Source organism: Stegodyphus dumicola, chromosome X1 (genome assembly GCF_044657685.1).
Source record: "Stegodyphus dumicola isolate Sdum_Otavi_A_Nest chromosome X1, ASM4465768v1".
Taxonomy (NCBI): Eukaryota; Metazoa; Arthropoda; class Arachnida; order Araneae; family Eresidae; genus Stegodyphus; species Stegodyphus dumicola.
This window is the reverse complement of record NC_140780.1, coordinates 160,959,789-160,983,387: the sequence shown is the minus strand read 5'-3', so window position 1 is coordinate 160,983,387 and position 23,599 is coordinate 160,959,789. Positions and strand designations below refer to the sequence as shown.

Sequence of the window (23,599 nt, the reverse complement as noted above, 5' to 3'; positions counted from 1 at the left end):
CTTTTTTTATGAAGTTGTTCTGCAGAGTAAAATCCTACGCTGTTTTTAAATTTAACGTTTGGAGTTCCCTTCAGCCATTTTTCCGGTACATTTAAAAGCCAGACGAAAGCTCGCAGCGAAGCTGCTAGTTTTCAAATAAATTGGTTTTAAAATTTACCTGGTTAAATTTTAAATTATTACGCATTTTTAACCTAAGTAACCTAAATCTGTATGTCACTGATTATCACCGGAATTTCAATGCAGACTGATTAAACTGCTATCACTGAAATTATATTCTGACAAATATCTGGTGCAACTTTCATTCCTTCTGAGATATTGCTGAAACATTTTGTATTATTTCCGATTTTCTGTATTTTTGTCATTAATTAAAAATCTTTAAAACCTTCAGCATTTTCCTATGTTCTTCAACTCCATGCAACTAATAATTATTTTAAATAATTTCTTTTTTCCTTAATTATTACATTGTTTTAAGAGAGTAATAAACAAAACATTTGGGTGTTTTTTAAGGGTGATAATATTAATATTAAATTTGCATTTTACTTTTTCATATACATTCAAGATATTCAGAAAGGGAATTATAACTTGAAACCGTTTTCAGTGTATCATAAATTTATTGATTCAAATTAAAAATTCTTGCTTTCCTGTCCAAGAAACACTAGTAAATTTTATCTGAAATAGGAAAGATGAGACAAACAAAGCAATTAATTTGGAAATCAAAGAACAAAAATCAGCGTTATATTTTCAAATTTTCACAGGACTAGTTTCGATGGTTTTACTGAACCATCATCTTCAGCTCCAAAAGCGCAAATGAACGAGATAAGATATAATGAAAATTAGATTGTGAAAATTTGAAAATATAACGCTGATTTTTGTTGTTTGACTTCCCATTTAATGTTTGTTCGGCTTGTTATTGTATCTTAATTAAACAAAGAAATGTTGTTACTTATTAGCTTACAATATAATTTATTCAATATGGTATTTTTGTAAAGAAAGAGTGTTGCTGTACATTTGGTAAAGTATAAATAAGCATTTCATTTAATAATTATAAAAGTTATTAATTATTTAATAATTAATCATAAGAATATGAATAATTAAATATTTTTTCGGAGATATATTTTCCGCAGATATTTTTTTTCTAGGGATCCCAGCATACATTTTTGAAGCATTATGCTCTAAATAAATATCTTATTTGAACATAGCATTTATTGTTGACAAATCTCCAACCAAAGGAAATACCTTACTAGGGAGGATATTCATACAAAAATTTTTATTAGAATAAATATTTTCGTTATTTTAATACTACTAATAATATACAAACATTAGTTTAAGTTCACTATAGCTGAGTGAATAAGATTGCTGGATGTTGGTAGTTTGTTGTTGGCAACCGAACAGTTTAGCTGCTTGTGGTCTTTATGATTTTTCCGATGCGTAACGTGAATTCAAGCCAATTTTATTTAGAAAATTGCCCACGAAGGTATTCTCTTAAAGCAGATAACCCATGCCTTCTTAAAAACTGTAAAATATAATCTGTGGATATTTTCCGTTATACGATAACACGAAGAAAATGATTTCCTATACGAAACATATGATCAGCGCTGTTATTGCCCGCCGTTTAATTAAATGCATCCATCTTATTCCTTACAATTAATTTTCTTTTTCAAAGAAAGTTTGATTTTAGTAAAATGTACTATTTACAATGTGTCATTTTATTTTGCTCGTTTTTTATGCAAATATTCAAATTCAGATATATATTGCGTTAAGTTCAGAAAGCCAACCAGTCTTCAAGCGGTAAGATAGCTGAGCACCGGTAAATTCTAGCGGCTGCATGGGAGGTTTAGGGGTTTTTCATAAGTACAATTGACTGTTGATTAACAGTTTGTTTCCCGCAAAAAAAATCTACCATGAAGACTTCCTTTGCCTTAGACAAATAGGTCCTGTGTGCTTTATCATAATCCAAAATCTTAAGCGTAAAAAACTTTTATCATAGCCGTTGATGACGATAAAATATTTTCTATCTGATGTGTCAAGTTAGCATAATTGTATATTTCTAACGAAAATTGTTTGGCTGATGTTACCCTATAATGAAAAAAAGATTCAAATCAGTTTTTAGCTTAAACAGTATTTTCATTATTAATTATATCACGAATTTTATCAATAGTATTCTTAGTATTAATTGCAGGCATGTATTCAAGAATATAATATACACAAAGCTGTGTCTAATGATTACGGCTAATTTTTATATAAAATTTTATATTATAAAAATTTAGGTTCATAGGTCAGCCATATTTGAAAGAGTACTTGTGTATTATAAGAAAAGTGAGAGAGAAATTTAAGAATCAAAAAATTTACCACGAAGTAATATAAAAATGCAATAGAATACAAAAGAGTACAATACTATTTCATGTTTTGTGGATATACTTGAAGACAGAAACATGTTTCAGCTAAATTTGTTCATCGGAGAAAAACTTTTCATATGAAGCTATTTTTTTCAAATCTTTCACTATGCAAGTATTACAAAAGCAGTATAGGAATTTCTTTTCTTAATACCCAACCGAAGAGCTGAGGGGACGTATAATGATTAACATACAGTGGGTGCCTTGAATTATTTTGCTTTACATGCAGTTTCCTTATATATGTAAAACAAAATAAATTTTCACCCATTCCAAGATTTCAAGAACTCACAGAGAGAGAGAAATATCTACAACAAATTTTATTGCTGTCTGAATGATTGCTTCGGAAACAATAATTAGTCTTGCAACTCAAGCTTTCAAGCTTCAAGCTATTCAAATACGAACGTTTCTCAGCAAAGCCATTTGGACCGCATCTGCTTTGTTAAAGAAAACCTTTTGGGGGTAAAATCATCCACTTCATCGGGTTTTTCAAACAAAGCAGTCAGTGGTCCTGTTACAACCTGCTGACCTAGAGAAATTTCTCAGAAACTTTTGTTCGAAAAAAACGAGTTTTATATTTTTAAGAATTTCCATTCTGACAGCAAGATTTTGTTATTTTTCATATATAGATGAAAAGAAACTACTTTGTTTTTAATAAAGAAGAAAAAAAATTAATAAGCTTATTTAAATTTTTTACACAGCACCGAGTAAGGAGACGAAATTTAATTTTCTTTATAAATATTTTTCTCAGACAATACTTTAGTGTTTTTCAAATTACGAGAATAGCGCGTTAGTGCATGCATTTTCAAATCAGATTTATTTAATTAATATATATGGATATGCCGAACAAGCACACTTTCGCACACATACACTGTATATTAGTACATACATAAAAATGAAATAAAATTTGAAAACAAGCAATTTAAAAACTACTGTATTGAAAAATTATTGAAAATTTGTTTTTACCTCATTTTTTTTTCGTTATATACATTTACTTCAGTTCTTTTATATGCATTTACATAATTTTATTTTCTTATATGCATTTACTTAATTTTATTTTCTTATATGCATCTGTTAGTCTTTTTGAAAAATTTTTAGATTTTTTGAGTATGGCAAAGGAAACGAGATCTATCAGCCGAAGGCAATGAATGTCTCCATGGACGACTTTCTAAGTAAAACGTACTCATGTTCATGTTACACATAAGGGAAATCACAAAATTCAACCAGTTCGTTTGTTTGGGTTCGAATATGAGTCGAAATAGCGATAATCAGATATCTTAGCCAGGAGGGCATTGATTGGGTTTGACAGATTTGGAAACTTAATAAACAGTATTTAATAAATATAATATTATTAAACGAATCGGATTTATATAAACCAAATGAAATTCTTATATCGAACACAACTAAAACTCGATATAACTTACACTGATAAACTGATGTGTAATAACACTGATAAATTGAAATACTAAACGGAATATACATTAATTCTACATAGATAATTTTTTGTAATGTATTTCGCTGGGAATGTCTGGCCGCAAAATCCTGATTATATATACCCTTATTTTAAGGTTATCACATATCTGATGGTTTGACTTTTACCTCAAAACACAAAGAATCTACAAAATTCAGTAAAATTAAAAACTTTATTTCCCTGTTGAAAATTCTCTGAATCTTTTCAAATATAAAAGCACACGTGCCAAACAGTTTGCTTTAAATAAATACATGCAGCAACGAGAAGATGCGCTTTTGACAGCAACTCGTTTCGAAAATCGAAAATTTTTCTAAATGTAAGAGATTTGTCACTTAAATTAATTTTTCATTAAACAAAAGAAAACAAAATATAATCGCATATTATTAAAATAATTTTATTGATAATTCAGATTCTGAAAACAAGAACCTTGTTGTTATAAAAAAACAAAGAAAAAATAAACAACATATTTCATTCAACGGGGGCCAAATTTGGCGCATGAACTTTTCAACATAAAAATATTTGAAGTATGTTATGGATAAAGGTTTATTTGATTATTTGATTATGGCAAAGTACTCGATGGTTATTTGCCTAAGGTGAAGGATGCCTTCGTTCGAGGATTGCCTAACGGAAATTGGCTTAAATACATGTTACACATATGGAAAACTAAGAATATCATCCTGGCAACCAGCCCGTTTGCCGGGATTCGAACCCCGGACAGAACCACCAGTTGTTCCGTTAGACTCTGCTCAGTCGCTGGTGGGCTGTTCGATAACGGAAAAGTTCAAAATTTCATATTAGAGGAAAAGTGGTAGCATAGTATAATTCAAAGTTATTGCCATTTCAGTAATGTGAAGAGATTTCAAGAATGTTTAATTATTTTATTTAGCTTATGACAAACTAAATAAAATAATTAAACATTCTTGGAATCGCTTCTCTTAACATACTGGTAGTTTGACTTGCATTCAAACCCCCGTGAACAAGCTGATTGCATGGGCGTTTTTATGGTTTTAACTTTTTGTAGTGCGAGATTGTTTCCCTTAGAAAATCTGTCATGAAAGCATACCTCCCCTTAGACAGATCGCCTTCACGTGCTTAATAATCTAACAAGCCAAACCAAACACAACCCGAGTGAGAACTCGTAGTCAAGGCACGTCATCATGAAAAGCTAACTAAAATTGGCTCATATTCACATTAAACATGGGCAGCAAAAATTCGCTAAAACTGGTATGCAGGCAATCCATTCGTTAGAATTTGAACCCGCTTCAAACTATTAGTATTCAACGATTTTACCGCTACTTCGTTGGCGGCCTTTTGTAGTACCTATAAGAAAAGTAATCGCAAAGACACAATCTTTGCATACCGACGGATGAATTAAGTTCGGAATTTAAAGAATAACTTTCATTCGTGCTATTGCTGTTAGCATTGACATTTGGACAGATGTTAATTTATTTTAAATTCTTTTAATGTAATTAACTTATATCTTTAAATAATTGATCTTCTGACTGTAAATTTTTGTGCGGAGTATATCTAACCCTTACGTACACTAACTGTTTTAATTAATTTACACTCCATTAATTTTAAGAGATTTTATATCGATAGATTTCTTTCTAAAAATGTTTCAAGGATTACATATTTTTTTCTTTAGATTTCAAAGTATTTTGGATTTAAAATCTTAATAATAAAATTTTTAAAACAAATATTTCTAGAAATTCCTTGGGCTTATTCATTTATTCCATTTAGTTGAAGTTTCGAGTAGAATATCTTCTTTTCAACATTCATATAATTTTTATATGTCAGTTCGCCATTTCTACGAAGTATAGAGCCATACATACGAGTACAAAACTCAGGCATGCTGAAAGCACAGTTTTAACATTTAAGAATGTAAAAAGAAAAATATACCATTATAATAACGCACATTTGAAATACGAAGGCAAACAAGAAAGCTGGTTGCAACATTTTATATTTTTTTCCTGACGAATCAGAAAATGTAATCATTTTTCAATACAAAAATAAAATATTTGATTCTATAACATATAGGCATAAAGAGGTCCTCTGTTACAATTCTTATTTTTTCTTGTATCTACAAAATTCGGCAATGTACTATAACAACGTCGGATCCTGTTTGACTTTCATTTGTATAAAGTACCACAAGGCAAACAGTTGTAAAACGATTTATCTTCTTTCGCAAACTTTTAGTCGGCACACAGATAATACATACCTGCTGTATGACAAAGACACTTTCTCCTAAAGTGCTCTTTTCAAAGACACTTCACACCCTATTAAGACCTTTGTGTCAACTGACAGCCGCCTGCAGAAAGGTAGGGGAAGGAAGACCAGATTGCGTCATCTAAACACGTCTTAAGCAATCTTCGCGAAATTCGGGCTTCGTGTATACACGTCTTAAGCATTTTTTGTGCGATTTGAAATTCGTGTAAAGACGTCTTAAGCATTTTTAAAGAAATTCCAAAAACGTTTAAACACGTCTTAAGCAGTTAAAGGGTTAACTTATTTATGCAAATCTGTCTTGCTAACGCCAAGTACTTAAGTTGTGGCTTTTTGCCAAGCAAGAGAGAGGAAGGAGTTATTAGAAGCAGGCAGCTTGCCATAGTAGTTTTACTCAGTTGCTGGTTGCCTTCAAGGCCAGAGGTTTAGTCCTCTTGATAATTTCAAACGTATCGTAGTTTTAGCAGCTCTCTGTACTACATACGGATTTTGTTAAATAACGGCCAATCTTAAAGTTAGGCACATGTATATTAATCCAAGTTAGTTTTAGTTAGAGTTTTAGTTGGTAGTTTTATATTCTTATGTTCAGACCACAAGTGGTTGGTCTCTGTATTCCGAAGTTCCGGGATCTCTGTAAAGATAGAAAAATAAAGGGTTTCGTATACCCTTCCTGTGTGTATTGTCTACTTCACAATTTATTGAACATAGCTTGAGTAAGCTCCCTGTTCCGAGTCAGGACAGTTCATGTTTCCAAGGCAAGTAAAGAGGAATAGAAGTCCTGATAGTGGCGCCCGACGAAGAAGAATAACCATGGCCGAGTTTCAAGAAGAACCTGTGGTGCCTGCAGAAGGGGCTCAGAATCCAGAAATGCCAGCTGCCGCCCTGGAAGGATTTGGGTACATCGTCCAGACCATGCGCGCATCGATGAAACCAGAAGCAACATTTAATGGAAACTCACTGGTAACCAGATTTTTGGAAAAATTAGATGACTACTTCATGCTGTATCCAGTCCATGAATTCCAGAAAGTCACCTTAGCTACCAGCGCTTTGAGGGGCCAAGCGCTTAATTGGTTCAAATGTATAGCCAGAAACCTCTTGGGTCAAGCGGGAAGCCCCCACCTATACTTACGAAAATTTCAAGACTGCCTTAGTAAAAGCCTTCCATGTCGTAAGAAATCGTTCAAAATTAGAAGCGGAACTCTTCAGCATATATCAGCAACGAATTGAAAATCTCTCAAGCTTTATTTTAAGAAAAATTCACGTCTTTAAGCTCTTGTATGGAAGCCGTCTGGATCCTGAGATAATCCAAGTGATTTTGCCGAGGTTACTTCCCCAAGTACAAGACTTTATTGAATTAAGGAATCCGACTACACTGGAAAAGTTATTTGAGCTAGCAATCCAGTTTGAAAGTAAAAGAACGGCAGATATTGAAAGAAGACGCCAGTATGAGCAACGAAGCCAATTTGGTGCGCCAAGACCACAGCAAAGGCAAGAACACGGCTACGGAAATCGAATCAGTGGGCAAGGAAACCTGAGTATCCAAAAACAACCGGCGAACGTCGACAGTTCAATAGTAAGCCAGAAAAAAAGTCTGAAGGCCAGCGGAAAAAGAAGGAGGGCATGGAAAGGAAGAAAGAAAATTTAAACTAAAACGGATTTCTGCTGACGGGAGGGTGCGGAAATCCGAAGGCCAAGAAAACCCCTCTTCCTTCAAGTTAAATACAGTTATTGTGAAAAATTTGACTCTTCCAAAGATTGAAGTTTTGGTGAACAACATCCCAGCCACCGCACTCCTGGATACAGGCGCGCAGTGTTCCTGTGTGGCAGAAGAACTTTTTAAGAAGTACTTCCGTAGATACCGCATATATAATTCGGATAATACGACAGTGTTAGCTGCGCAGGGAGAAAGATGCAAATGCATAGGTAAAATACCATTATATATTCACATCAAGGACGAGCAAGTAAAGATCATGTTTTTATCGTAAAAAATTTACAAGCACATGTCATTTTAGGGATAGATTTTCTTTCAGAGGCAGAAGCAACGCTGGATTTTAACCAAGCGTCCCTTAAGCTGACCATGCAACCAGTTCGGGAAGAAAAAAGAGAACCACCCACATTAAATCTCAATCACCTGCCTAAGGGAGAGCAACAAAAAATTTGACAAGTGGTAAGTGAATTTGCTTCGTTATTTAGTGATATTCCCGGATTTACTCAAGTTACTAACCATAGTATTGACACAGGAGATACACTGCCAGTACGCCACAAACCATATCGGTACGATAAGAATAAAGAAAAAATTATAAAGTGGCAAATTCGAGATATGTAATGTAAAAAGATCATAACGCCCATCTCAAGTAGTTATGCTAGCCCGGTTGTGTTATGTAAGAAAAATATTGACTATCCAGTAACACATCCGAAAACGTGGCGTTTTACAATTGACTATCGTAAATTAAACTCCATGACTAAATATCCGGTATATCCGTTACCTATTATTGAAGAAATTTTAAGGAACATAACTTCTACGAAATATATGACTACGTTAGACTTAACGACTGGTTATTTTCAAATAGGTGTTAAACCAGAAGATGTGCCTAAGACTGCTTTTATAACCAAGTCTGGCACTTATGCATTCTTGCGTACGCCGTTTGGCCTTTCAGGGGCACCAGCAACATTTCAGCGATGTATGGACATTGTGCTAAGGCCTGTTCTAGGAAAGACCACATTTATCTATTTAGACGATATCATTATTACTAGTGATAATCTGGACCAACAGGTACAGGATATAAGACAGGTGTTTTCATTATTAAATGAGGCCGGTCTAAAAGTTAATGTCGAAAAGTGCAAACTTGCAGCCCCTGAATTAAAATATTTAGGTTACAAGATATCTCAGAAAGGAATCGAGACAAACGAATCAAAAATAATCGCTGTACAAAAGTATCTGACTCCAAACACGGCAACGAAGCTCTCTTCTTTTCTAGGACTTTGTTCATATTATAGGTCCTTTATAAAAGATTTTGCAGCTATCGCTGAGCCATTGTTAAAATTAAAAAGGAAAAAGGCAAGATTCTCGTGGACGGCCGAAGCCAATAGTGCTTTCGAAAAATTAAAACAAGCATTAACGCAAGCCCCTGTTTTGAAATTTCCTGAAAACGATGAGAATTTAGAAATTTCAGCGGATGCTTCGGATTATGCGGTAGGAGCGGTACTTTAGCAAAATCAGCAGCCTGTGGCATTTTTTAGTAGAACTTTAAATGAAACACAAAGAAATTATTCCGCGACTGAGAGAGAGGCACTTGCAGTTCTGTTAGCAGTGCAAAAGTTCCGAGTCTATTTTGGAAGGGCGCCAATAACAGTGTATTCTGATCATGCGGCGGTAACTAGATTGTACTCAGGGAAAAACGTATCCCCAAGGTTAATAAGATGGGCACTCAAGTTACAAGAATATAATTTGGTAATTAAGCACACCCCCGGAAAGGAAAATATTGTAGGAGATGCTCTATCCAGAATAAAAATAGATGAAGAATGTAATACTGTAAAGGTGGCAATGCTCACAGCATGTACGATACATTCCCGAGAAACTGTAATAACCGAACTGAGTGAGGATCCTGAATTTAAAAATATTTATGAGTATTTGAAGGTTCCTGAAAATTTTAGCCACTAAGATATTGTGGCCATAAGAAATAGGCCGGCCCATTAGGAACTAATATTACCCATTACGGCCCATTACGAACATTATTTTATACAAAAACTACGAATTCCAACAACGAATTTCGACCTGTTATCCCAGCTAGTCTTAGATTAAATATACTGCAGGAGTTATACGACTCCCCTTTAGCTTCTCATGCTGGTATTTGAAAAACCATCCAACGCGTACGCGAAGCAGTTTATTTTTCTGAGCTGCAAAAGTTAACAAAGGCGTATGTCCAGTCCTGCCCAACATGTCAAGCAGTTAATTATATTAATTTCCGCCCGGCCGGGTTTCTAAATAGCATTAAATCGGAATTTCCAAATGAAATAATTGGCATCGATTTATTGGGGCCCTTTCCGAAAAAGTCAGTTAAATAAAAGTCGGTATCTCCTTGTTATGGTTGATCATTTTAGTAAGTGGACCGAAATTGTTCCCTTAAAACGAGCCTCCGCGAAATTAGTTACTGATTCTATTTTAAATAAATATATTTTAAAATACGGGGTGCCCCTAAAAGTTATATCGGATAATTCTCCTCAATTTGTAAGTAATATATTTGAAGACATGTGCCAAAAACTGGGCATATGTCATGTAAAAATGGTCCCGTATCGGCCGCAATCAAATATAGTGGAACGGGTCAATAGAAATATAGTGAAAATTATCCGAAGTTATGTTAAAAATTTTCATAAAAGCTGGGATAACTATGTCAATGAATTAGCTTTCGCCCTTACGACCGCAAAACATGATACGACGGGCAAAACTCCTGCTGAGTTATTTTTAGGCAGAAAGATTATAACGCCGTTAGATAAATTATTTCATGTGCAACAAAGAGCCCCAGAATTTAAAATGGGCGATATAGAAAAATTAATTAAAAGAAGCAAAAAAGAACACTGAAGTAGCACAAAGAAAACAGAAGCTCTATTATGACTTGAAACGACGGGGAGTAACTTATAAAGTAGGGGATGAAATGTTAAAAATTAAGCATTCCCTTTCTTCAGCACCAGAAGATAAAACTGCCAAATTTTATCCACGATTTGAAGGACCATATGTCATAGAAAAAGTAACTCAGGCTGTAGTGGCGTTAAAAGCCAGGAATGGTGAAACCTGCACTGCAAACGTTGACCAGATAAAACCATTTTATAATCGTAATAAAATGCCAATATTTCTAGATCTTTTGCAGGATCCGGCATGTCAGGCACAAGCTCCAGAGGTGGAACAATGACAATCACAAGGGCAAGCCAGTATTAGACAGGAGCAATTGAAAAGAAAGCTCCCCTGTTGGAAAACTGAAGGTAACAAAGAAAAGCAGCCGTTCCAACGACCAGAAAAGAGAGGGCACGACCACCCCCAGAATGAAGAAGGGAGAAGTACGACTAATGCAAAGAGAGCCAGGAGAAATATCTGCAACTATAACAAGGCTCCAAAATGGAAGATCTACCCATCGGATAGGAGTCTATGCAGCAAATGTCGACGAATTGATGAAGGAAGACCAGCTGCAGATGCAAAGAAGCAAGAAAAATTTGAACAGCCAGCAACGAGATCCAGGCAAGAAAGAGAGAGAGTTGTCCCGGTTCCGCCAAGACCAGCTGCCATCAAACGGCCAAGACCACAAGCAGATGCTAAAAAGAAGGTCTTCAAGGGTGACCGAACTGGAAGAAAAAGAAAGCTCATGGAGGAAGGAACCGAAGGGCGAACCCGCACAAGAAGGAAGATAAACCAGACGGTAGTCTTCGCTACTTTCCAGGACTGGGCAGAAAAAAGGATGTCTGAATATCACAAAGATAAGTAAAACTTTATGTTACTTTGAAACCTTAAGTTAATTTTTCATTCTTACTGCAAGTGACAGAATTCAAGAAGTTTTACCTCATGTGAGGCCTACCTTTATCGCCAAAAAGGCGAGAATTGAGTTGTTACCTATTTTGGTATTATGTTTTTCAATTACTCGCGAGTAAAACTAAAATTAATGTATAATAGGAATGTGTAAATACTTGAATATTGTAAAAGCATTGATAATCTTTGAGAAAGGTACCTTAAGAAAATTGCAAAAATTATTGTATAAAATTTTATTTAAAAGATTCTGGCAAGAAAGAAGTTTTAGTCTGAAAGACTTTTGAAATGTAGTATTTCAATGTAGAAGAATTGGCACTTGCTTGGAAAAGAATAGAAGTTAACAATGTACTACTAATGTATGTTTTAAAATGCGTAAAATTAACGGCACGTTAATATGTCCTTATATATAATGTGAACTGTTATCTTAAAAGTTAAAAAATACTGTGATATGTTAAAAGTGAAAATATTAGAGTAATGCCAAAAATTTTAACTCATTGGTGCGACTGTAAAAAGAGCAAATTATTGTGAATATGTGTTAAAGGTTGAATGAATGTAGTTAGGCTCTCTGACGCTACACTTCAGAGTTAGCCACTTTTCAGAATAGTATCTCAGGGTTTAGAGATGAATATAAGGTGTGTTCTGAGGTCTTGTTATGTTGAATTTTAACACGTTAGTGTTTTGATTGCAGGCGGTAGTGTACATAGACATGCTCGTGTTTGGTGTTTTTCTTTACAACACATGTCAGAGAGCACAGGGAGATAATTAAATAACGTCATGAATGAAATAAGAATTTTAAAAGAGAAATATAAATATTCATGTTACTTGCCATTTGATTGTGTAACATTTCATTAAACTAGTTTTCCTTCCAGATCTCTGGAAGGAACCAGATTTCAACTAAGAAACTCCTGTTTATAGATGCAGTACAGATGAAAATTACTTGTTTATGGAGATGATAATGTAAAAACGACTTTTTAATTTCTAGTTTCTAGAGAGAAATGTTTGTAAAAGATTTGCCTCGCGTTAGATTCTAGAAAAACAAAAAACAAAGTTTTCAACAAGGTCGTTTTAGACCTCAGTTTCAAACTAATTAACTCTGGCGGGAAGTATGTAAGGATCCTAAGTTTTACTAACGTTTATTTTGTTTTAAATCTTTACTATCACTTCTTATTTTCTACTTCCGGCCAGAATTAAAGACAATTAATTAAATTAATTAAAAGAAGCAAAAAAGAATTAAAGACTTTAACTTATTTATGCAAATTTGTCTTGCTAACGCCAAGTACTTAAGTTGTGGCTTTTTGCCAAGCAAGAGAGAGGAAGGAGTTATTAGAAGCAGGCCGCTTGCCATAGTAGTTTTACTCGGTTGCTGATTGCCTTCAAGGCCAGAGGTTTAGTCCTCTTGATAATTTCAAACGTATCGTAGTTTTAGCAGCTCTCTGTATTACATACGGATTTTGTTAAATAACGGCCAATCTTAAAGTTAGGGACTTGTATATTAATCCAAAGTTAGTTTTAGTTAGAGTTTTAGTTAGTAGTTTTATATTCTTACGTTCAGACCACAAGTGGTTGGTCTCTGTATTCCGAAGTTCCGGAATCTCTGTAAAGATAGAAAAATAAAGGGTTTCGTATACCCTTCCTGTGTGTATTGTCTACTTCACAATTTATTGAACATAGCTTGAGTAAGCTCCCTGTTCCGAGTCAGGACAGTTCTTGTTTCCAAGCAAGTAAAGAGGAATACAAGTCCTGATAAAACCACATGAAGCCTGTTTACCTAAATTGCAACTAAATTTTGCCAGAGCACTAAGAAGATGAATTCTAGAGCTCTGTGCCACCCTCTTCACTTATCATCACCTTATTGAGAAGACACATTTCAATTATTAAGTGCCTTCACACCATAAAATATGTTTGGGATCCCAAGCAAGCTGAAAAAGACAAGCTACAAAAATAATATAATTTCAATGATGTTACCTATATTTTCCTCTGCATGCCTCCAGATACTGATAGTACTATGATATTTATCTAACACAGAAACTGTGTTAGTATTGACAAGCTGAGTGTTACATATAAATTTTGTTGGATATCTAGAAAATATTCTTGACTCTCACTACCTACAGCCACATGCTACGATACAACAGTCAGAAAAAGGTTCCGATTAGAAAAAAACACATTATCTCTCTGAATCAAGAAAAGTGCTCTCTTTCTTACTATCATTTTACCAGATGCAATCAAATACTGAAAGCAGGAGAATGTACAGTAGCTAGTGGTTCAAGCATCTTATATTGGATAATGCTCTCATACAGTTTACATGCTGACATCAATATTAGCCATTAAATACAGTAATAAATCTGAAATCTGGACGCCCATTTTCCGGAATGATCCAAAATCCGGACCTCAAAACCACCAACAGCATTTTTCTGGTAGGCTTTACACATGCGCATTTAATTCCCCCCTCCATGCATAAAAAAACAACTGGAGAATCCTGATTCTTAATTTCCCTTCAACACTACATTAAATACCTTCTCATTGAAGAAACAATCATTTTAGCATAAATTTGGATGATCAGTAATTTGGCTCTGTTCCTGCATATCTGCTTGGCACCCATCTCAAACCGAAACATTCCACATAGATACATCGTTGATCTGAAGCCAACCTGGCAAATCATTATTTTTATTACACTTTTCTTTCACCACCTCATGGTTATTAAAACATGACAACTTGAGTAATGACTCATGTAGCAATGCCTAAACATTTTTTTATGTAAGTAATTGAATAATAAAGGAGTATGGTAAATGTTGACATTACGCTTGGCGATAATTACAGATTTAAGTTAAATGTGTTAAAAAATGGGGACGACGAAAAACTTACCAAAACTTTTTTCCATATGCTAAAAATAGATTTTTTGATGATACTCATAAACCTAAAGATTACATTTAGGGCTATTTGAATTAAGAATAACTGATTTGTTATTCACATAAACCCAGAATCAGCACCAGGGCTCGTATGGAGGCACCGACATGCAGAGTTCAGAACCCACAGAGACTGCATCAGGCGGTAAGATATCTAGCACTGGCCCTCAATAAGGCTTAAGTATATAAGAGAATTTATTCAAAACTCTGATAAGCCTTAAGCATGTGCAAGAAATAGACATAAGTATACTAAATAACTAAACTAATACAATTCAGGCTTAATTGTCTCAGTACACGATAGAAGCAAGATACAATTTAACGGAAATTGTCGTTAGTCGTCAAACTCTTGATGTATAGGAAAGGATAGCTATATTTGATAATGATAGCCACTAATTTTAAAGGTTTTCGGATATCGCAAAACAAAGGTGAAATTTTCCAATTAATGGATTTTGTAAAGAAATTTGGAGAAGTGGCAATAAATGAAGATGATTTAAAAGAAGTTTTTTAATGTGATGATAATGTTTCTCAATCATCAGTCAATTAATCAATAACAAAATCTGTAGTATGGTTCTAAATCAGGAAAATACCGCTACCGATAGTGAAGAAAGTGACAGACAAGTTGCTGAAAACGAGAAAATTTCAATTGACAAGTTAGTCGGAATTCTCGAAACAGCAGTTACAGGACTTCAACAATTTAACTCAACAAGAGATTATGTCAGTCAACAGAATTAAAGAGAAAGTATTAGCACAAAAAAAGTAGCAACTTAAACAAACATACATTGAAAGAAATGTTTAATAAGGTAAACAAATAAATATTAAGCTTTTTTTGTAAATTTTGATACCCTTTAGATCATATATACTTCATTATTTCATAAATCGCAATTTCATATTTTTAATTTTATAATTTCTACATGCCATCTTAGTAGATTTAAACTGATGATCTAATATCAGGAAAAATCCCAAATCCAGAATCGCCGAAGTCCTAACGAGTCTGGATTTCGGACTTTGCTCTGTATATATATTTTGATGTATTTGATAACTTGAAAGAATAATTTAATAGGCAGCAATGATGCTGTTTACTTATATGATTGAGTTTCTTGGATATGGCACCAGCTGAGAATGTTTTGGATTTAGATTTTCTGACTAAGGTGAATTCTTTCCAATAAATTAATTTTTGTTCTTTATATAAAATTTTAGAAAATATCAACATATCTCAACATGAAAGAAAGTATAAATTCTTGTCTATATGTGTCAAATGTTATGACTATTAAACAGATCTGATTTCCTAATTGAACTGGAAAGGGAATGAAGACACTTTCAGACATACGAAAACAATTCACAATCTGTTGATCAAGTATTCCAAGAATTGAAAAAATATACTACAGCCTGATGAATATTCAGTGGTATCTACTACAGCCTGATGAACATTCAGTGGTATCTACTACAGCCTGCTGAATATTCAGAATACTGCTCAATACAACTCTAATTTTTTACATGAACACACTCTTCAGTTTCATCAGTAATGAATCAAGTTACTTTACATTATTTGCCATGGGGTTTGCTCCTTTTTCATACCATGTCTCTATAATGCAAGCAACATGAATAGAATATGTATACTCTCTTTGTGTTTGCTGGACTGTATAATAAACTGTTTTGTATTTTAACTTTCTGTGGACAGTTTTTTTTTATGTTCAGCATAGGAAATAGAAAGAATTAACACGAAATTCATTTTGAGCAAATGATTTGAAAAAGTTCAAAATGAAGAGAAAAGATAGTGCGAAAAATGACTACATTCATAATTTGAAAGAAAACCTCTGATATAAAAGCAATTAATATAAAAATTTTATGTACTTCATGTCATTAACTTGCATATCATAATATAATTGACCTAAGATTAAGGATTAAAAAAAAGGATGTGACTACTAGTAGTCAGTACAGTGACAACAACTTTAATGTATTCTTGTCTTTTGAGGACATTTTGCACTAGTCTATGTAATAGAATGGTCACTATGATGAATGGTCGTTGTAAACACACATCTACTGTATTTGAAGATTGAATCTAATATGAATTTCCTAACGTATTTTTTCCTTTCTCATCACACGATTTCATGGTACAACAAGAAACACATTCAGCTAGCAATCAGGAGGTTCGAATTTGCTGATTTTTCATATTTTCTGGCTTCATAAAGACTAAAAATGGCACCACACTAAAATGTGGTATATGATAATTCATCACTACCCAGATTTTGCAACTCAGTCTCCCCCTTCCCCAGATGCCCTTTCAATTTTCTCCTTCCCCACTGCATGCCTTTGTAGTGTAATTGGAAGCATGTCTAGCTAGCAACTGGAAAGTCTGGAGTCCCGGGAAGAGCATTGCTGATTTATTCTGATCTAAAAAAATATCTAAAGACTTTAGTTTTACTTCAAAAATATGGTTTTAAAGAGTTTTCTTGCTCTTTCTTGTTTTCACAATATGGACTTAACTGCTGGATACTATTTCGTCCACCAACAACAAATGGACTACAAGCATATGTTCATTAACCCCTTAATAAGCACAGGGTTTTTTTCCCCCCGGAAAAACTGGTAAAAAATGATGGAGTTTTTTATGTCAGAAAATGAATATATAGGTATAGTGTAAGTTATTGTTTGCAATTTCAGTTGTGGGGGAGGTGACTAGGGAGCGGCGATGGGGTAAAAAATATAAAAAAATTATTATTAAAAATTTTTAATTATCATAGAAACAAAAATTAAAATTATTATACAAAGTGTGTAAACGATTTGATTACATGTTTATTTTGAATATATTATTTACTTATGTTCATCACTTTCATCGCTGAAACTGATAAATTGGCATATTCAAACCCGTCAGAGATGCTCATTATCAGATAACATTTTCTAAACAAGTTACAAAAACACTTAGTGAAAATTAATTTATGGTTAACTGTTTACTTTTATAATAATTAACAGAATAAAAATGGGTATATTGCCTTTTTCCACACCAAACAACTGCTTTATAACAAAGAATTCCGAAAAAACTTATAGCTAATCATCAAAATCCACCAAGTGGTTTACACAAGAAAAATGCTGCATAGTGCTCCCAGCTATGGTAAATAAGTTTAAGTGTAATCTAGCCTATCTATTATTACTGCCACAGATCTGAAGTGGGCATTAGAAAAAAAGAATGCGAGATACAAGATCGTTTGTGTGGCATGGGCATGTGCAAATTTGCCGGTAACCTTTCTCCCATGTCAAATGCATTAAGGGGTTAAGAGGCACAATGTGTTTGTTTGGAGGTCCCAAATGTCCATTCTTCTAGTTTTCCTGATGGGAAAATAAGACTGTGTAAAAGTACGTTAACATTTTTCACTATTGCTTTCTATAAGCTTTGCTTAAAATTCATGAAGTCAAAATAATCTAAAGAACCAAAACTGTTTTTTTTCCTCCGAAAAATTACAAAAGTTTTACATATTGGGCATATTCATCAAATATGATGATTTTCTAAAGACAATGTATGAGAACAAAACAATAGAAGACAATATGTTTGACACTTAGCAATGTTTATTTGACACTGAGCAAACATGTTTTATTCTTAATGCTAAACTTTTAAATTCAAAACATACATATATTTGCATTATATGCATGAAGCGTCAACTGCATTTTAAAAACTGGCAGACATCAAATAGATGGAATAAAATTCTTTTTCTCTTTAAATATAAAAACTTCTCTACTTTCTATCAAACTTTGGTTCAGTGAGAAATGTAATTATTTGAAAATCTTATCCCCCTCCCCCCCAAAAAAAATCCAATAAATATCAGTGCATCTTTTAAAGCTTTTTGTTTTGTTATACCTTCAAATAATTAGTTTTCATTAAATAATAAATCTGAGTTAAATATACTGTGCTTCTCTTAAAAAATTAATTAAATCTTAACAAAAATATAGTAGATTCTTATTATTGCAACATTCACCTAAGATGGACTTTAAGAAAAATTCCCTATGCTGTCTGAGGCATAGGAACTTTCAAAGACATTTTAATGTATAGATAATTCAGATAAAAGACTTGGTTACAAAATTTCCTTTTTCAGAGACCCCCCCCCAGCCGAGGTCGACGTACAGAACTCTGCGAAGCTACTGGCTAAGGATGTAGCAGTCTCAGCCATAGGGGTATCCAAATTAAGAACCTAGTAGTTCTGGAGGCCCTAGAAAGGTCACTTATTGGCCGGCCTGTAGGTCTGGTGCATCCTAGAGCAGCTGTCTCAAGTAGCATGGGTTGGCGCCCTGGATTTGCTGGGTAATATCCCTCAGGGGCAGCCAGCCTATTGACCTCTTTCTCAAAAGTTATATCATGAATTCTTTTGTTTTGTCTTTATCTCCCATCCAAGGGTAATAAAGAGGAGTTATGTAAGTCTGAAAGATAACTTTTTGTAGATATTATTAGTCAAAAGATAATGCTGCTACTCAGAATTTGGAATACTTTGAAAAACTAAAGAATCATTCTCTCAAGAAAAGTTGAACATTTGTATTCTGTGAAAATGATTTTTCTTTGTGCTTGTATGTTGCAAAATACTTAAGTATTTGGCACAATGCATTATTTTACTAGAATCAGTTCCCATTACATATATGTATATTATATTACTGTACAAGTTGACAATAAATACTGAATAGTCCGGAGCTTGAATTGCTAAAGTATGTATCATTCTCTTAGTGTAAAATAAGAAAACTAGCTGTTATTTGTTTTCTATGTTAATGAGAATCAACTGCATTATGAAAATAAATTACATCATCTGCAAAAGATAACTGCAACATTTCTGAAATCAGTTAAAATAACAAAAGCTTCTACCCAGATTTATGACAAAAATCAAAAAAAGATTTTTTTAAATTGAAGAAAAATTGTACAAATATGTAAAATAATTCTACAGTAAGATGCGAAATCATTTAAAGTAATTTTTTTAATAATGTGATTGAATACAATTAAACCAACTTACAGTTGATGCATCAATCGGCAGACCACATTTTGTTGCTTCTATCATGGAATCAAACCCCTAAAAATAATGGTAAACATAAAATACCTATATTACAAAATGAAATACATCTGCCAGTTTCTGGGTAAGAAAAGAAATATATGGAAGCAGAATAATATGCATGACAAGAAAGTTACTCTTATATCAGACTTTCTAAATGCAGTAAATCTGAATGTAATGTTACTGCATTTATGTAAACAAAAATATTTTGTTTAAGGTTAGCGGGAAACCATGATTAATCAATTTTTTGTACTTTTTCTTCATGAACTATGAAGATGAAGCACATGAAATTCTTATAATATTAACCAAAATATTCTTTACACATTTTAACAGACTATTTATCTCTAATTAAAGTGTCGAGTATTAAAAAATAAATATAGCATGTAACTTGAAAATGTATTTAAATGAAAAGAAAGCAACATTAGTCTTTAAAAATTACTCTGAGGTAATAATCATTTAAAGCAGGCTTTCTCAAACTATGGTGTATTATATCACTTTTGGTGATACAATTTTTACACAAAAGATTTAAATGAATATAAAATGATGCTGCTTTTAACATTTTGTTTTAATCTTTATTATTCATACACACACATATGGAATGGAATCTGTTTTCAACACCTCCCTAAAATTGGCACCTCTGTGACAGTCACACTGGTTATATGCTAGTCATGTCTCTCAGGTTAGTATTGAAATAAGCAGCTTCAATATTAACAAACTTTGTAACATTTTCAACGAAAAATAACTGGAATGAAAGTAAACATACGCTCATTTCATTCCTATACCACAATCAACAAATGAGCAGCTCGAAGCATCCTCAGTTTGAGATTTGCCCAAACTTCAAAACTATACACAGTTGGAGAATATTTAGCACTGCATGCAGCCAAATATATTGTAATGCTTAATCTTTTCCTACTGCTGCAGGTAAGTTGAATGCTCTTTCTTTGTGAAGTGACACTAGTTTCATGACAAATGAAATAGCAGCTCAAGCAAAACAATTACTAATGAGAAATATAAAGCAGAATAGTAAATATTTCCCAATTCCAAACAGAAGTACACCTATCCCTCGATTTACACGGCACTCATTTTTGGTTTTACATGGTTTAAAAATTAATGGATTTCAAAAACTTGGTAAAAATGTATATTCAGCTGCATATATGCAAAGACATATCTGAAGTCATTTTTGAAACTCATTCCTTTGGTAACACTGATGGCAAAAACAAGGATGGGGATTCTCCGTGTTGTAAAAGGGGAATCTCGGTAGTGTGTACATGTATTTCACAACAGTAAAGCTATTCTATCCATGACAACTAGTGTGGAGTATCAGTATTTTAACAGCAAAGTTTACATCATTTTTATCTACATATTTGAATGTTTACTGGCAAGTTTACAACATTTACATTTTTATAATTTACGTAAATTTTTAAATGTTTTATAATGCCAAAAGTTTACAACATTTACATTTTTATAATTTACGTAAATTTTTAAATGTTTTATAATGCCAAAAGATTTGGAAAAAAGAAAAAGAAAAGTTATTTCTTTAGAAGGAGGAAAAAATAAAATATTAGATCGTCTACGTAATAAAGAAAGAGTAACAGATGTCACTAAATTTTACTCTGTGAATGAAGCCACAATAAGGAAAATAGAAAAAATGAAAACTCTATTAGAAAAAGTGTAGCAGAAAAGTGCAGCAGTAAGAGCACAATTTCATTTGTAAGAAGTGATACAGTGGAAAATATGGATAAGACATTAGTGATATGAAAAGAAGACCAAAATCAAAAACAGATTCCAGTTGATACGAATGCTATTACAAATAAGGCTTTAAATATTTTATAAAGCACTTAAGAATCAGTCACTGTCGACTTCACCAGATGAAGAAAAGGCATCGTTTTCGGCAAGTCATGGTTGAGATATTTAAATACAGATATTCTTTATATAATCCATGACTGAAAGGAGAAAGTGCATCTGCTGATTTGGATGCAGCACAACAATATCCAGCAAAATTTACTGAAATCATTGCCGCCAACTCTTACATTTCTTATCAGATCTTTAATGCTAAGTTCGGGTTGTTCTGGGAAAAAATGCCTGAAAGAACCTATTTAGCTAAAGCTTGCAAATCAGTTAGTGGTCATAAGGTAGCGAAAAGTCATATAACAATTCTTTTCTGTTGCAGCGCTTTACGCAATTACATAACTATTAGTTATTGACAAATCAAAAACACCATTCTCATTTAAAGGAATAAACACACATAACCTTCCCATTCATTGGAAGGCTAATAAGAAAGCATGGGTCACTGACATAGCTTTTAATGAATGGTTTCATAACATGTTTGTCCCAGATGTCAGAAATTATTTAAGGGATTGCCTTTTAAGGGCTATTCTATTAATTGATAATGCACCTGGTCATCCTCAAGATTTGCAACATGAAAATGTAGAAGTTGTCTTTTTAGCAAAGAATACAACTTCCTTATTACAGCCATTGGATCAAGGAATAATTTCGGCTTTTAAGGCATTGTATATCAAACAAACCTTCAGGTATATTTTAGAACAAATGGAGAATCATGAATCTCTTACTCTTATAGATGCTTGGAAGAAATTTACAATCTTAGATTACATTAAGCATGTTGGACTGTCATATACTCAGATTAAACAATTAACACTCAATGTATGCTGGAAAGCAATATGGCCGGATGTTGCTAAAGATAAGAATGATACATTATCACTAGAGCATGAATATTCTCATATCAATAAATTGTACCAAACTATAAAAGGGGAAGGTTTTAAGGATTTAACTTGAACAGATATTGAAGAACAATCTGAACCAGTTCCATTCACAACAAGAGTCATCAGCGTAGGACTTGGATTGGGAAGGAAATTATGTAATCATTTTTTACAATATGACACGAATATTGAATGAGCCCTCTGATTCCAACGAAAGCTTAATAAGTGCTTAAATCAATATGAGTAGGTTTACAAAGATTTAGAAAAAAAAAAAAAAAAAAAAAAAACCTAGGCAATTGTTAGTTACGGATTTCACTACAAAGTCTTGTCAATCTGAGATCTTCCCTAATTTGTCAACCATTGAAGAAGAATTTTACCAAGAACGCTCAAGTGATGAAAGTGACATCATACCAATCAAGAAGAAAAGACTAATAGTTCATGAAAGTGATGTGAAAGTGACTAAATTTATAATTATTTTTTGAATGATCTTATATTTTCCTAATGTAAAATAAATTAAATATGTACTTCTATTACCTACATATATTTATTTTATGAACAAAGTATAACTATATTTATTTTAAGATGTCTTACTTTTGTTTTATGTAAATAAATAACTAAATTATGCACATTTAGTGTGTTTTTCATTTTACACGGTTTTACATAGCAAAATCCATGATTTCGATTTACATGGTTTTGTGCGGAACCTATCTTCCACGTATATTGAGGGATAAGTATAATTAATTAACTTTGCTCAGCTGATAACTTGTATTTGATTTGAAAGAGCACAAGTTATTGGTGAAAAATTCTTATCCCGTAAGCCTCTTTCAAATCATACCACATAGGCATGAGGTTTTTAAGAAAAGTAATGAGTTTATCAATGGCCATGAAATAAACTGGGAAAAATTCATAGAGGTGTGTGCTGATGGTGCAAGTTTAATAACAGGTTGTGGTGGTGAAGTTTTTGCCAAAATTAAAGAAACTGCATCAGATCTAGCAATTATTTATCACTACCGACTATTTTCTACAATATATAGTACATTTATATTTTATTTAAAAGTTTCATTTGCATATATAATTGAATTATTTAAATTAAAAATGTTTTAGTCCTTGATTATAAATAGCCCATATAGGAGGCACTGATTTTTAATCAGAAAATGATTTTATGATGATACGTATATTTTTATTTCCACCATATATCTATTTTTTATTCTTATTAACTTGGTAAAAAACTTAAAAAGTATGAGATCCCTTAAACACATGTCAGCATTTTTATGGCAAATTCATAACAGTAATTTAATAAAATCTTGGCTTTAGAAAAGGGTACCTATCTTCTGCTTACTGTATGCAATTTTAAATTCCTTT

At 33.0% G+C, this 23,599-nt stretch overlaps 1 protein-coding gene across 2 annotated transcripts in view; it reads right to left on the bottom strand.

Moving 5' to 3' along the window:
• l(2)gd1 (lethal (2) giant discs 1) overlaps positions 1-23,599 on the bottom strand; it is a 200,315-nt gene that overhangs the window by 56,874 nt on the left and 119,842 nt on the right. For both annotated transcript variants that reach the window (XM_035368889.2, XM_035368890.2), the window contains exon 14: positions 19,485-19,541. In XM_035368889.2, coding sequence (XP_035224780.2) covers positions 19,485-19,541 — 57 coding nt within the window. The remainder of the gene's footprint in view (positions 1-19,484; positions 19,542-23,599) is intronic.